The sequence below is a fragment of the Lonchura striata genome, chromosome 15 (assembly GCF_046129695.1).
Source record: "Lonchura striata isolate bLonStr1 chromosome 15, bLonStr1.mat, whole genome shotgun sequence".
Lineage (NCBI taxonomy): Eukaryota > Metazoa > Chordata > Aves > Passeriformes > Estrildidae > Lonchura > Lonchura striata.
In genome coordinates this window covers 15,402,028-15,418,166 of record NC_134617.1, presented here as the reverse complement: position 1 = coordinate 15,418,166, position 16,139 = coordinate 15,402,028, and the positions used below count along the sequence as shown (strand labels likewise).

The window sequence follows — 16,139 nt, the reverse complement described above, 5'->3', positions numbered from 1 at the left end:
CAGCAGAAGGAATCGGGAATAAAAATGGAACTCGCTTGTTTACCTTGTCGGTTTTGTCAAAACATTGTGACAACGCTTTGCATGCAGCCAGTTTCTCTGTTCTGCCACCAAAAATTCAGAGCCCTTCACCTTTCTTCACACATTACAAGAGAAAGCCAAGAAGAGTAAAACTTTTAGGGAGAGAAATGACTGTGCAAAAGATATAAAAAAGCCCAGCATGAGAATTTCAAACTACTGGGCTCCTCTTCCAGATAGTCCAAACACCACCAGGAACAGTGACCCTCCAGCTGCACAAGCTGAGTTAACAAGGAGCAGGCAGCCAACGAAGGAGGAGAGTAAGACAATAAAGGGAAAGTTTGGGTAAGCCTGACAAAAATCAAAAGAAAAAAGAAGTAAAAAAAGGCCAGGGAAAAAAAAAAAATCTGCAAACTGGGTTTCTAAAAAAGAATTCTTGACAGTGTCTTTTTAAAAGAGAAACTCAGTGCTTCAGGCAGAGCTCTACCTCTCCAAAAGCCACCCAAATCCAGTAGGAAGCAGCAGGTTTTTGAAGGAGCAAATTGCACAGCTGTGGAAGAATTTGCCTTTACTGCCTTCTTTCCAACTCAGCTAAGACAGACTCAATGTCTACCTGGAGGACTAGTAAAACCGAGGAAATTGGTTGGTTCTAGTTATACTTCTGAGGTTTTCATGCTTGAAGAGAGCCCCTGAAATGTAAACCTGTTTTAGCATTCTTGTACATTAATGTCGTCATTCTCCTTGCTGACTCCCACAACTTCTGCCACAGACAAGTCAATCAGATTTGGTATATGCCCTGGGACAGGGAAGGGGAGGGCTAGGTTTAAAGCAAACAAGAAACCAAAAAATAATTATGTCAGTGCTCTGCAAGGTGCTGGATCCAAGCTCGGTGGATCTGCTGAAGTCTTCGATCCAAAACACTTGGCAATTTTACTTTAAAAAAATGAAACAAAAAATACTTTGACCTGTTGAACTTAGAGAAAAGCAAGTGGCAGACCTTGGAGGAAGGGAGACAGCGTGTGAGGGTGCAAAAACATCATGTGCTGTAGTTCACCACTTTAGAAGAAATCAGAGTTTTGCTTTGGTTGGTTTTGCTTTTCCTGAAGTGCCAGGGAAAGGCGCTTCCCAAAGGGCGACTTTAGAGTTTACGGGCGCCAAGGTGGAAGCGTGAAGTGAAGACATGCCAAAAATGTCAGGTTTGCATAAACCCTTCTGGAAAAAGTGCACCGTGTTTTAGGAAAAATGCATATCTACCAAATCTCCACTGACCAGGGCCACTTGTGCACGCAAAGTTGCATCAATTGGCAGCATCAGTGCTGACATTTTTGCCTTCTCCTTCCACCCCCCTCCCCAATTTTTTCTTTCCTTGGGAGACATAGAGCGCCACTGCATTAGAACGTACAAGAAATGAAAACAGTGAGTACGACTGATATAGATCCATTGACTTTTTATTACAAATGTACTTGATCACTTGGCTTCAAAAAAGTTTAAATCAACCCCTATTTTCTGTACGCCAGTACAAAGTAAAATCTATTTTACAAATTAAATACCTAAAAATTTGACAAAAATATTAAAGTTTGATGGAAAAAACAGTTATAAAAATCTTAAATCCCCTTTTAAGAAGATAAGAGATAACATTCCCTCCCAACCCCCACAGTCCTGTTATACAATATTAATAGTCATTTTTTTAGAATAGGTAGGTATGTTATATCTTGCTGTTAGCATACAAGTCACTCTAATAGCTTTATCTGTATATACTCCAGTTAGTGCATGAATGTCATCTGATTGAATATAATCAACTATCTTTAACTGATCCCTAATTTACATTTCATAGCTTGCATAGTTTGAAGGGACAAAGGTTACACTACAGCTAATCATAAAAAAAGGTGGTTACAGTGCTATTTTTAAAGGCAACAAAGTAATTGCTCCCAAAAAGAACCCAACCCAAAACGAAACAAAAAAAAGAAGTTACCGGTCGGCTCTGAGCAGGGGTTAAATCCCCGGCAGCAGCTCTGCCTGGCTCACGGGGTGGGCTCTGCGCCCGCCCGCTGCCCCCGGGGCAGCCCCTCCGCGCTTCCCCCAGTCCCGGGACAGCTCGGGAACCGCTCTCCCGGCAGCGCTGCGCCCCGCGCATTTCAACCCGTGCGAGGGATGCGCACAAAGTGACACTGTCAAGTATTTCTCTCCGTTTTTTTTTCCCAATTGAGTTTTCAAAAAAGCGAAAAGCCCTCCGCCTGCGGGCGCGCCTGGCGGGGAGCTCGGCGCGCTCCCGGCACCCGCGGCCGGGCTCCCGCTCTGCCGCCGAGCCCAACCCGGGGCTCCCGGTACCGGGGCGCGGGGGGAACCCCGGAGGGTCCGGCCAGGCCCCCCCGGCTCCCGGGAAGCTGCTGGCTGCCTCCCGCCGCAGCATCGGAAGCGGGACCGCAAAGAAGAGGCAGGAATCAACAGCGGCTCGTGCTGTTTCTTTTTTTCTTTTTTATTTAAATTCTCAAAGACAGAGCAATTTCACTTTTTTGTTTTCATTTTAACAAAAAAAATAGAATTTTAATTCGGAGGACATTTCCCCGTTAGCATAAAACCACTTAAAAGGTGGTTGTATTTCAATGGTAAATTACTTGACAGTGTCCCTTTAACTTAAAAATAAAATAATGTCAGTATTGCAATGAATTTCAAGTTTTCTTGCACGTAGTCATTATAAAGTAGCTTTTATCATGCTCTTGGACCTATTCTACAAGACATTTAAAAGCATATCATCAAGGAAAATATAAGGCATACTTCTCAGGAATTAGGTATCTTGGCACATTTGAGCATACTGTCTTTTTTTAAAACAACACATATGGTCAAATATACCTTTCTTCTTCTAACATTAAACAGGGTTTTCTGTACTTTGTTTTAAATACTGAGATATTAGAGCCTTGGTAAAGTACCGAGCACCTCCGGGAAAACAAAAATTAAAACAAAAAAAGCAAAAAAACAAATCCAAAGGAAACTAAAACAACCAGGAGCAAAATCTCACGAATCTTTACAGTCATTTTAGTCTTTCGTTATCATCATTCATCAAGTCCTTGAACATCCAGAACGTGCGTTAAAAGAAGAATAAACCAAAACGAAACAAAAAAAAAAAACTCGAGGAAACACGCAGAAGAAACCCAAAACGAGACAAAAACTGACCACGAGTTCTCGGCCACTGTTCACAGAACTGCCCGCGGGCTGTTCCAGGCTGTACTGGTTTGACTGGACCCGTGCGCGCTCCTCGAGTCAGCCGGATCCTGGGCAGGATCCGGGCGGCGCGGGCGAGGAAGACCACGGGAGGAGCCTGCCTCGTTAGCGATGCTCCCAGGAGCCGGGAGGGACGGAAGGACACTCCGCCGTGCTCTCCTCGCCTCCCCGCTACTTATTGCTGGGAACGCACCGCGGCGGCGTGGAACTACGGGCGCCGGAGCGCGTCCGTCGGCAGCGCCACAACTTTGGGGAGGGCAGTGAACAGCAGGACCGAGACAATCAATCAAGTAGCAAAACCAAAGCAATTAAATTCCTAACTACGTCTAGCAGCATGGAGAGTGCAGTCCCGACTCATCACAGTTGAAGTACAATAATCGCTGGAACTGCCCATCCAGAGCCTCCGAATCAGAAGCAGGTTATCAGACACATGTTTACATGCAATTGAGAACCATTTCAAATGTCACATTACGCACTCTGAAAAGCTTATTTCACTACTGGGAAATAGGAAAAGTGCACATTAAAGCAATTTTAAACATTTCCAGTGATTGTTTAAAAAGAAACAGAAACACCTCGCTACCGACGGCTCGTGTTTAACTTTCTGTGAACACTAACAGCAAACTTCTTTCAAGGGCAATAATGCATGGTACAATGGAAACAGCTTGTTTTGACACTTACAGTACATCTCAAAAAAAAAAAAAAAACAAACAAAAAAACACCAAGAAAACCCCAAAACCCCAAGAAGAAAAAGGGAATTATAATTTCAACTGGGAATAAAATGACAGCAGGAAATCAAATTCTTTAAAACAAGCTTTTTTTTTGTTTTCTCCCCACCCTTCCGAAACTCCATCCTTGCCCCTCGGTAAAGAAGTGCTGGCAGCTCCTGCTCACACAGGAGCAGCTCAGGTCTACCTGACCCCTAACTCAGCCAAGACCATTCAGCAAAATGATTGCATTCCCAAAAAACTTCCGAGTGGAACGAGATTCTAGTTTCTCTGAAATGCTCTCTACTGAATTCCAGCCAAGAAAAGAAAAGAAAAGAAAAAACAAAAAATAAAGTTTTGTTTTCACTGTTTAAGGCATCTTTTTTTTTATAACATTTTCTCTTCACTCACAATGATGATAGTCATGCAGCAGTTTAATGATAAAAATATATTAATATTTTACTATACAGCAGCAAGAAGTTAGTCAATTAAAAGCACACCAACTTTTTTTTTTTTAAAGAAAAAAAGAAAAACATAACTGAAAAACAACGAAGACAACCTGTAAAAGTCTATTATTATTCTTATTATTATTACAAACAATTTCAATTTGGAGAACACAGCTGGACAGATTAGTGTTCTGACAAATCTGTGTTTCCCTAGCCTAGGCTTCGAGCAGAGCCCGCGCCCGGCGGGAGCTGGGACGGGGAGGGCAGGGCACGGCCAGGCTCGCCAGGTATGTAGCCTGTAATGAGAACTAGCACCACAGCTACATGGAAATCCATTACGGACACACACCGGCTTGGCTTTCACTGTCCAACCAAACTCCGACCCCCATGGCTCAGTGGGATCACGCTGCCCTCGCTGCACTGCTTCTACCAGGCCTACGGGAGTGAACGGGGATCAAAGCATCGCTCCGACTTCAGGAGATAGTGCTAGTGCCAGTGGCCACACGGAAAGACTCGCTACCTGCTGTCCAAAAACAGGTGGACTGGAAACCGCTGCATGTCAGGTTAAGTACTTTAAGTACACAGAATAAAAAAAATATATTATGAACAATACAAGTACATCTCATATACACAATAATGACAATATGCCTACTCAGTTGTAAACCAAACAGGTGCAGAAAAAAAATATTATGGGAGGAAATTCTTTACTTTTCGTTTTTTTTTTTTTTTTCTCTCTCTCTCTTTTTTTTTTTCTTTTCCTCTTTTCTTTTTTTTTTTTTTTTTACTATTTGAATAACTTTGGTTCAAACGTAAAAATCACAAGTTAGCAAATTTCATTTAAATGCCTTTTTTAATAATTTTTCTTCATGTTCACAGAAGTTTCACTGACCATTTTTATATGTTTAAGGTCCAGATGCAATGCATATTGTATAAAAGAGAGCACTTATTGTTTACCTTGCATGAATTAAACCTACGTACCTTTTAACTCTACAAACTTCTGCATAACATTTAGACAAAGCTCAGACACACAGCATGCCTAGCCCTCATATATATATACACATCTCTAATCACAGGTATATAGGGTGTCAAATATACTATAGTAACCTCCATGTAAGGTTCGAAATTTGGTAACAAAATGAGAAGAAAAAACTAAAAATATTATTTTTACGTGTTCTAAAATATCTCTTTTTTTTTGTGCTAAAGTCAAATGTTAGCTCAACATGAAAAGGACTTTTTTTTTTATATAATTCAGCAATATTATAATCTTGACCATTTTTGCAAACACTTTTAATAATAATAGCTTAAACGTGTACAAAAGTTCTCGGTTAATTAGGGAAATAAACACTCAGTTCTTTATATTTTTAATCAAGTAGGAAACACAGTTCATATATAATGTTATTACTTTTTTTTTTTTGACTCTTTTTTTTTTTGTGTGGTTTTTTTTTTTTGGTTTTTTTTTTTTTTTCTGTTTTGTTTTGTTTTTGTTTTAGCAGCTGCTTACTGTTTGATACGGTGGGTAAAGTGGAGGAACATCCAGCGATGGGTGGCGGGTCTGAGGCGCTGCTGCTGCCGGGCGGCGGGGGGGGCGCCGGGCGGGCGGCGCGGCCGGGGGGGCTCCGGGCGGAGGGGGGGCTCCGGGCCGCCGCCCCCGCGCCCCGCCGCCCGCCCGCCCTCCCGCCGGCGGCGGGGCCAGTCCGCGTCCCGGCGGGCGGGCGGTCAGTCCTCCTCGGGCTCCTCGGCCTGCAGCAGCGCGCCGGGCGGCCCGGCGGCGGCCGCCTCGGCCTCGGGGGGCGGCTCGGCGCCCACGGCGGGGGCGGCGGCGGCGGCGGCGCGCTTGTCCCGCTGCTTCTCCTGGATCTTCTTCATCTCGTCCGAGTACTTGCAGAAGGTGTGGCCGAACTTGGCCCAGACCTTGTAGGGGACGGTGATGGAGTTGCGGTAGGTGGGCTTCACCTCGCTCACCCGCATGAACACGCCGTACTTGTTGGAACCCACGTCGAAGAAGAAACGCTTGTTGTCCACAGTCAAGGAGGTGCCCTCGGGCAGCTCGGCCGGCTCCTCCTCCACGCCGTAGTCGTCGATGAGCTTGGCCAGGGCGTCGCGGAACTCGATGAGGCCCTGTGCGGGCAGCGCGATGGTCTGGCCCTGCGTGGAGCCCAGCCCCGGGCCGCGGTTCACGGTCTGGCGGACGCGCAGGAAGCGCCCGCGCTGGTTCTCCTTCAGATCCATGTAGTACTTGCGGTTCTCCCGCACCAGGAACTCGCTCTTCAGCGCCCGCCGGGGCTCGTCGGCCGCCTGCGCCAGCTCGGGGGGCTGGCTGGGCCCCAGCTGCGCGTAGTGCTCGATGAAGTCGCCCAGGTAGTCGCGGAACTCGACGGCCACCGACATGGAGAGGGTCAGGCGGCTCTTGTTGCCGCCCGCGCCCACCTCGGCGATCTTGAGGAAGCGGCCCTTGGCGTTCTGCTTCACGTCCAGGTAGAAGCGCTTGTTCTGGATGTCCACCCGCTTGGAGGCCAGCTCCTGCGTCTCGTGCTGCAGCCCGCCGCCCGGGCCCCCGCCGCCGCCGCCGCCGCCGCCCGGGCCGCCGCCGCCCGCGCCCGGCCCCCCGGCGCCCGCCGCGCCCCCGCCGCCGCCGCCCTGCTCGCTGCCGCTGTCTCTGTCCGCCATGATGCCGCCGCCGCTCCGCCGCCGCCGCCGCTCGGGCCTCGCCCGCCGCTGCTCGCCCCGGCGCGGCCGCCCCCGCGCCGCCGCCGCCTCCTCCGCCGCCGCCGCCGCCTCCTCGGCCGCCCCCGGCCGCCGCCGCCGCCGCCGCCTCCTCCCGCCGCCGCCGCCGCCGCCGCCGCTGCTGCAACAGCCCCCGCGGCCACCAGCCGGCCGCGCTCTCGCGAGATCTGCCGGAGCGAGGAGAGGGCGCGGGAAGGCGGCAGAGAGCGGCCCCCGCCGCCGGCCGCCCCGGCGAGCACGGCGGCAGTGCCGCGCCGCCGAGCGGCCGCCGCGGGTACTGCAGCTGCGCGCTCCCCCCGCGCACCGGCGCCGCGTCCGAGCCCCGCTCCCGGCGGCACCGGCGGCACCGGCCCCGCCGCCCGCCCCGCTGCACCCGCGCTCCCGCACCCCGGGGGCAGCTGGCCGGCCCCGCAAGAGCCGCCGGCTTCGTGCTCCCCGCAGCGAACCGTACGGGAGAACGCTCAGCAGCGGGCCCTCCTCCCGGGTGGGATGCCCGGGATGCCCGGGGTGGGATATGCGTTTATTCGGGGTTGATGATGAAGTTAATTAATGGGCCTATGGCGTGGCGCCGGGCCTGGAGGCTCGGGAGCGCAGCAGGAGTGGGCACCGGGGGGATCGGGCGTCCCCCCGCAGCGGGGGCTTGGAGGTGGGGCTTGGAGGTGGATTTTGGAGGCTTGGAGGTGGATTTTAAAGGTTTGGGGGTGGGTCTTGGAGGTTTGGGGGTGGGTTTTGGAGGAGATGCTTTAGCTTCTAGTCCTTGTTTCTGAACCCTCAATTTGAAGCCATCTCCAGCCCAAGTAAGGATGTTTTCTCCTGATGCTGCAGGTCAGGAAGCAAACCGGTAGGATTGCTCTGGGTAGAAGTCGCTTCCCTGCCTGCTGCTTCCAGGACTGCTGACTTCTGTGGAAGGCATGGATGTACCTCTAGCATCCCAAAACCCCTGCAAGTGTTGCGCAAAGAGTGGTGCTATGAGGTGAATTTTGGGGTGGCCTGTGGAATGTGCTTGGCACACGAATGGCTTTCTCGAGGAGACAGGGAGGGAACTGCTGAGACATCTTGTTGCGTTAGAGGATGCTCAGATATCCCAGGAGGAGCCCTCAGCCTGCCCCATGGCTGTGGTGATGGTGACTCCGTGGGTAATAAAAAAAAATACACAGAGAAACAGTTTCCTTTCACCACAGAAACAATATTTCAGCACTGGCTGTCAGAAAGCCCTGAGCGCTGAGGATGTGCAGCGCTCTCCGTGGCTGCTGGGTTTGATTTTCAGCCTACCTGAACTGCCCTGGGTGTTTCCTGGCATGGGAGCTGTGTGTCCAGGTTGGCATCACCACGCTGCCCCATGACAGGCTGCTGCTTTGGCAACCCCTCTCTCTTGATTTCTCTCTTTATGCTCAAGTCAAATGACATGAAACAACCTAACCTGCGGCCTGTTGCTGTCACCAGCAGGTGTCCTGATGGATGAGCCATGCTTTATCCACGTGGTAGATCTGGGAAGTGCAGGAGGAGTTGTGTTTATGCCCTGGAGGCCCGTGGCCCTCTGCCTCTGACTGGGGTGCAGTGAAAATTGCTGGTGCTGAGGATGCTGGCCAGAAGCAGAGGTTATTTTTCCCTCCCAGCATATGCCAGTGGTACCTTTTCAGGAGTGGGTGCACTCCAAGTGCACGCCAACAATCCTGTGAACAACCTGCCAGTGTCGGTGCTTTGGTGGGATGATGTTTTGTGGGGTTCTGCTTGCCCAGCACCTTTCAGTGTTGGAAATCACAGCCATTACCTAATGCTCTGATTTTGTGCCTGAATTTGGCTTGAATAAGGCACTTTCTTATTGAAGTAAACAAAACAAAGGAAAAAAAAGTCTTTTCTTCCCAAAGATAGTTATCTTTTCCCAAAAGTTATCTTTTCTTCCCAAAAGATAACATTTTCAAATGGGAGCTCTACCACAGCAGCCCATCCTGGGGACCCACAGGAACTTAAATTGGTCTGCCCAATGCTAAAACAAGATCATGTGGCCGAGGCAAGCTTGGGATGGCTGCTGAATGAGGCAAGGTGCAAAGTAGGATGGACCAGGGTGATGGATAAGTGCAGGAGCCAGGGGAGTCTCCCCACACATTGTCCAAGTTTGGCCTTGTCCAGGCCAAAGAGTGGATTGGGATCTTGCAGGGAGCTCCTGGTCCCATGCTGCCCGTCCTGGCTGTTGCAGTGCTATCAGTGGCTCCCATATGGTTATCAGGCTGCACACTGCACTGCCTCTGTGGCTTCTGCTGAAACCCATCCCAGACCTCTTTGCTCTGAAAATCAGAAATCTTTTCATCTCCAGCCCCACAACTCTCAGTTTAGAGATTTCACAAGATTTTCTAACGGCTTCTCTCCTTCCATGTGTCTCTCAGTAGCAATTATACCCCCTTCAGCCCTGTTCTGATAGCTTAAATGAGACCAAATTTAGGTAGCTTCCTCTCATAAGATAATCCTCCTTTCTTTGACTGTTGTAGTCATTTTTCACACCAGTTTCAGTTCCTTGGAAAGACAAGGGAAAAGGTTTTCAGAGTTGTGGCTGGGATTTCAGGCTTAAGATCAATGGACCTTTTGTTTTGAAATCCAATTCAGTGGGCTTTTAAGAACATATCTGATCATGACTGTGAGCATCGCAAAGTTTGGAGCCCCAGCTACAAAACAACGCTGCTGACTCCAAGAACTTGTACAAACATTTATAATCAACAGGAGGCAAGCTAAGAGCCATTCAAACAAGAGATAAGATTAGTAGCTGAAGTGGCTGGGCTGCAATTGTTATTGTGTAAGTCAAAGAAAAGGCTGTCACACATGGAGGATATTGCCAAGCAAGATTCATTTGAGCCGCCGAATCATTCTTCTCTCATCCGCTGTCTGAATTCTCCTGCAGTCTTCCCAGACCTACTCAGGCTGCTGGGTTAGGAGGTGGCTGAGTTTAGACTTTTTTCCAAGTTGGTCCCGTTCTTGTCCAGCACCCCTACCACGGAAAAGGGGAAAAGGGAAGTTCAGAGAACTTCCTGTGCCATGATGGGAGTTGGAGCACTGAAGCAACTGAAGCTGTTGCCATCTCTCAGATGCAGAGCACTCAGAAGACTTTTACAGCCACGGGGGGATCTCTGAGGCTGGCTGAAGGCTCAGACCAGCCCCTGAACAGGAAGGTGTAACAGGATGGTGAAAGCTCCCTTTGCTCTCCATCTGGATCCTCCTTGGAGCGTGCCTTTGGAGAGAGGAGTTCAGCGTGGCTCGTCCACTGCTGAGAGGCGTTGGTTACCCTGTGAACAAGCCCCATCGTGTGCAGCAAACAAGAAACCAGCACACAACATATGAAAGTCATTTAGGAAGATGGGAATGATGAGCGGTGCACACAATAGCGTTGCTATTAGGATCTGTCGATCCTAATTAAAAAAATACTTCTCAATGAAAATTATTTATAAAAAGAAATCACAGTGACCCTAAATCAAAGTATTTGTGAATGGTTTTTAGTCTCCCAGATCAGTTAAAACTCCTGTGTTAGTCACTGGACATCATCCAAGCTGCATGCTGAATGAATAACATCCCTGCCAAATTTCATTTTTTTTTCACCCTCACCAAGTTTGGCACAGGACAGTTAAAGTCATTTTTCTAAATATCTTTCAGAACATCAAGCGACTGTAAAATAACAATGGGAAAGCTTGGCCACGGCCAACTGCAGCCCTCCAGTTGGAACCGCTTCTCTCCAAGAAAGCAGCTCCACTTCCTTTGATGCTGTTTTGGGGAGCACCGAGGCAAGGATTCCTCCATGGGGGTACTGGAGGGTCACTGTCCCAGGGGTAACCCTGCCAAGGAGCCTGGCTTCCAGCTGTTCCAGAGCGGGGCACAGCTGGATCCAGACTGGCCCTGGGTACAGGGTTTGTGTCTTTTTGGCCACCTGCTAGAGGGTGACATCCCGAGGACATGCCAGCCATTCCTTGTCCACAGTGGCAGTTTCCATGGTGAACTCTAACGACGCCTCTTCTGCTCACTCTTCAGAAGCAAAAAACAAACAAAAAAGAAAGAAAGAAATAAGGAATCAATGACTGCACAATGGCAGGACAAGTTCTTGTTTCTTGTGTCTGCAAAGATAAAGGGCTAATTCTTCTAAGCACTCTGTGATGTCCTATCCAAGTGAATTAAGTTTGGGATTGTTTTCATGATGGCTTGCTCCAACTCCAGTGTGCTTTCTCTTCTTTCACTGGCCTGCAAGTCTGACACTGCCTTTTTCTCAGCTGGTTTCCCCCTCATTTTCTCTTTCTGACCATGGAGGTGCCATCACCTGCAGAAGGTGAGGAGCCTCCCCCATTCTTGGTTCTCAGAGCCCCTAAGAGGGAAGCATGGTTCTCCAGCTCCCCACATAATCCAGGAAGTGCTGGCTGCTCTTCTGTTGAAAGCTAGCAATGAATGGCCACCAAATTCCCATCTTGCTGGTTTCAGTGAGAATAATTTATAAACCCAGGGCTCTCTGCTCTTTGTCTCCTAAGGAGGAGTAAGGATTGGAGCCCAGCATTATGTGCAGCAGTTAGCAAAGGCTGTGTCACCTGTGTATGTGACTGCCTGTTTCCCAAGATCCAGGTGGCTTTTTTGCCTTCAGTTGAACTGGAGTGATACCTGGGTGGGCCTCCTCCTTCCCTTCCCTCTTCCCATGCCCATGGCATTGGCTGGGAAGGTGCTCTGTCCACAGGGATGTCCAGGAAGGTGGGCACAGCTGCTCTGGCTCCTGTGACCAGTTGGTTCATCCTTTTATTAAGATGTCAGCACCTCCTGTGTTTTTGCTGTTTTATTCCTCTTGTTTTTCTGCTGCCTTGCTGCTGTCTCCAGAGCTGTGCCCAGATGGTCCCGTTGTTCCTCCAGCCATGACTGCTGGTTCTGGACTTGCACAGCCATGCAGCAAGGCAGCTGACACCCTCTCTGCTCTTGCTTTTCCTCATGGGCTTATGGACATGCTGGGGGTTGTGAATCCATGCCCTCAAGGCATGTTTTTGGGAAGTGTGCTTTAGAAAGCACTGGCTGGCATTGTCTGCAGCGTTCTGGGTTTTCCAGCTTTGCCTGATAGAGCCATGTCCCCCTCCTGCCACTAATTTGCAGCCTCTAAAGCTGTTGGATCACACCAGGTGGGGTCCCTAATGTGTCCAGGAGCAGTCCAGCTGGTGCAGAGTCCCAGAGAAGAAAAGGGTGGGAGAAGGCAGAGAGAAGCCTTGGTTCCAGAGACTCCCAGGTATGAGTGTGACTCGGATCTCCACACCTCCTCCTCCAGCCAGGGGAGATTTCTGGCTATTTGTAACTTCTGGTTTTGAGGTTAATACTCCAGCCCCTCCCCAGTGCAGCTTTTTGCAGGCTGTGATTCTTTCTCAGATTACTTTAAACCCCCTTTCCTTAAAAAATATGTGAGGATGCTGGGATGAAATGGGCTGACTGCTTCCAAGTGGGGCCAAAGAAACCCCAAACATCTGCAAGGATGAGAAGGAAGATACAGAACAAATCAGTTCTGAAATGAGATTTAGAACAAAACACAGTTTACCAGTTTTGCACTCAAGAAAACGATGCTTTGACTTTTTCTTTTCCCCAGAAGTTTTTCTCTGAAGATGCTGACCTGACTGTTGCCACTGGGACAGGATGCATCGAATCCTCTGCTCTCAGATGAGCTGGCTGCTGCCAGCATGACACAGAGCTGTAGTTTGACCCCAAATGGCAGCTCAGCACCATCATCCACTCACTCACACCCCTCTGATGGGGTGGGAGAGAGAATGAGAAGGAGGAAAGTGAGAAAAACTGGCAGTTGAAATAAAGACAGTTAGGGAAAGCAAAACTACATGCACCAGCAAAGCAAAGCAAGCAATCTGTTCCCCACCTGCCATCACAGGCAGGTGCTCAGGCACCCCCAGCACTGCAGAGCTGGGATATCCCTTGGGTCAGTGGGGGTCAGCTGTCCTGGCTGTGTCCCCTTCCAGCTCCTTGTGCACCCCCAGCTGCTCACTGGTGGGGTGATATGAGAAGCAGAAAAGGCCTTGGCTCTGTGTAAGCCATGCTCAGCAATAACAAAAACATCTCTTACGTTATCAGACATGTTTTCAGCACAAATCCAAAGCACAGCCCCATAGCAGCTACTGGGAAGAAAATTAACTCTACCCCATCCACAACCAGCACATGGAATCCCAGCCCCTCATCCTCTGTGATGTTTGGTTTACATGACTCTGAAAGGAAAACTCTCCCAAAACCCACACAAGGAAGAGCAAACTCGAGCTGTGCAGTACAGAGAAGGGCTCAGATCCATTTCTGGATTGCAAGTAGCTGATGTTCCTGTGGTGGAACTTCTTGCTGCATCCAGATAATTGTCCCCCTGGACCCTGCACCCAACTAGCGATTTTAGTGCCTCTGGTTTTGAATCCTCTTCTCCTGTGGTGGTAAGCAGCAGCCACAAGGCTAATGGGTGTATTCAAGACTTGTTCTAGCAGTGTTAAGCTCATTGCAGAAGCTCAGGAGCTGCCTTTTGGCTCCTGGGGGCAAATGTGTGTGTGTGAGTGAATGCAGCCCTGCAGGCACAGCTGATACCTAAAGCAGTAATTTCAAGGTTGCTGCATAAACCCAGGAATAGAGTAATACCTACCTGGAGGAGAGCAGAGACACTGGAACTTAATTTAAACTCTTCCAATTCCCCTTCCTCCCAATTCTAAGATAAATGGACAAAAACATGCTCTGGAAGCTCTTGTGGAGCCCAGCCAGAGATGAGCAGGAAGGAGCCAAAGGCATTTCCACAGCTTGTCTTGCTGTGCAGGAGGCTTGGAGAGGTGTTTATAAACACCTTTTCTGCTCACAGTGCTCTTGGCCCCTCTCTGGCTCATGGCCAGGCATGGCCCTGGTCCAAGCTTGTTTTGAAGTGTTTCATCCCCCGTGCTTTGCAGAGCTGCCTTGGTGCTGAGGCTGAGCAGGGATTTGCCCTGGGAGCAGGTCCATGCTCTCCAAGGAGGGTGTGAGCTGCTGTGCAAATCCAGGAGACAGGAATTGTCCCCTTCAAAGCTGTTCCTGGGGTGGCTCTGAGTTCCACACTGGCCCTGTGCTTGGTCTTGCTCTGTCTGGGACAGGTGATGTGTCCCTTGAGGTTGATCTTTCTCCATCAGGCTGGGCCCTGTGGGGCATGGATCCCACAGATCCAAGCAGGGCACCTGCTGCTCTGCCCAGCACTGGTGGAGCTGCTGCTGATGCTGTTTGGCAGTCACATCATCAGGACAGGACTCTGCTTGGGTCCCTGGGATGAAAACACTTGGTTGACTGTAAACAAACCTATTTACACAGATACTTCTCAGCCTGGCCTGGAGAATGTGGGAGCTTTGGTCCAGAAGAATTTATAGCTTGTAACTTCTAAACTCCTCACTGTGCAAACATGAGAACAGCCAAGGCATCTCATCTCACCACAGCAACTGGCAGTGGTGGCAAAACCTGTTTAGAGGAGATATAAGATGATCTCTCAGTATGATTTCATGGAGTGAGGGATAACAGGATGAGTGTTTGAAGCCATCCTTCAAGTATTGCAGCCCTGCCCTGTCCTTCTGTGGCCCAGCCAGGTGTCCTGCCCCACACCTGGGAGGAGGCATCTACCAGAGCCCAGTCCCTGCCTTTTCCAGGAGGATAAAGCTGTTCTTTAAACCCCACTCCAGTGCCTTTCCTGGTGGGAAGTCACAGCTGTCCTTCAAGGAGGATGAAGGTCTCAGCTGTGCTGACACATGGAAGTATGGCCAGCTTTGCAGTTCTCCTGTGAGAGCTGAGGGGGGGCTGCCACAGGTGGGAGGTAGGTGTGATGCCTCCTTCTAAAGGTCCATGGCTTTGTGGACCTCGAGGAAGAGAAAAGCCAACTTGGCTTCTCATTTTAAGCTTTACCAAGTAGAAAAGGGCTGTGGTGAAGGATTATGTAAGGCAGCAGAGTTGCTTGTCATTCACAAGGTGATGGGGTTGATTCCTACCAGCCCTGAGGTGATGAGAGGCACAGCTCACAGCTGCAGAGTCCTGAGAGCCTGACCTGGCTGCTGGGACAAGGAAGAGTCAGGCACTCTTCCTTTTCTGTGAGTGACTTCCCATGGTCATCATTAAGAAATGTACTGTAGCAGGGAAATGTCTCAAAGTATCAAAGTTTTTTTATTAATTATTTGTAACAATTTAACATTTGCCTGTATCTCTTTCAGAGCTGCTTTAGGGGTAATTTCCTGAGATCATTGTGGCTCTGGGTGGGATTCCTTTCTGTCCTGTTAAGACCTGTGTGGGATTTGAAAACCTGGGATTCCTGCTCTCTGTGGCTTATCTGGAGACTGCCAGCTCAAAAAAGTTGTCCCATAACTCATCCCAGTGTTTTGGATTCTGCTGAAGAGGTCTTTAATTGAAAACCTCTTACTCCATAAGCCAGGCCCTTACCACAGAGGCAACATCTTTTTACTTTTCCCTCAAAGATGCTGTTAGTAAAATGAAGGTACTGAATTTTTCCATGCTCTGGTTTCTTAAAGGGCAAACTGGCTGCTGAGTCCACTCTGGCTTGGTGTCAGAGGGGTAGAAGCTTCACTTCTATGAGGAAATTCCTTGGTCTGCTTTTAGACCCACAGGTCCCAGCTGGGGCTCTGCAATAGCCCTGCAGGAGACTGAAGGAGCACAGCAGTCACACCAGGAGGAGGAGAAAATCTTGGCTCCCCTAAATCCTGCTGCTGTGGAGAGCAGGAATTGCCTGGTGCCAATACACAATGCACCCAGCACAGCAAGAAATCCTTCTCCCTCCCCAGGGACCATTGGGGGAGTTTCAGCCTCTCTCAGTGTCTAGATAGAGGAGCTGGTTTGAGGATATTGCTTATGGGAATATTTTGGGAACTCATTATAAGAGAATTAGAGACCAGCCCTGGTGTGATTGAGATAACGTGGTATGTAAGTGTGCAGGAAACATGAAAATCCTCTCAATAATTAAATTCAATTAATTGTTTTACAGCTGCTCAGCAAATACCATGAGGTTCAGGTGGGGAGATGCACTGCTGGGATTCCA

The 16,139-nt window shown here is 49.4% G+C and overlaps 1 protein-coding gene across 1 annotated transcript; it reads right to left on the bottom strand.

Annotated features, from left to right (window-relative positions):
* Nucleotides 1-6,100: 6,100 nt before the first annotated feature.
* On the bottom strand, nucleotides 6,101-7,051 carry PURA (purine rich element binding protein A). Its single transcript, XM_031506024.1, has one exon. The coding sequence runs from the start codon at nucleotides 7,049-7,051 to the stop codon at nucleotides 6,101-6,103; it is 951 nt and encodes a 316-aa protein (XP_031361884.1).
* Nucleotides 7,052-16,139: the final 9,088 nt, after the last annotated feature.

Bases quoted from the DNA above. Each gene is read 5' to 3' on its own strand.
- PURA (XM_031506024.1), bottom strand. From the start codon at position 7,051: ATGGCGGACAGAGACAGCGGCAGCGAGCAGGGCGGCGGCGGCGGGGGC.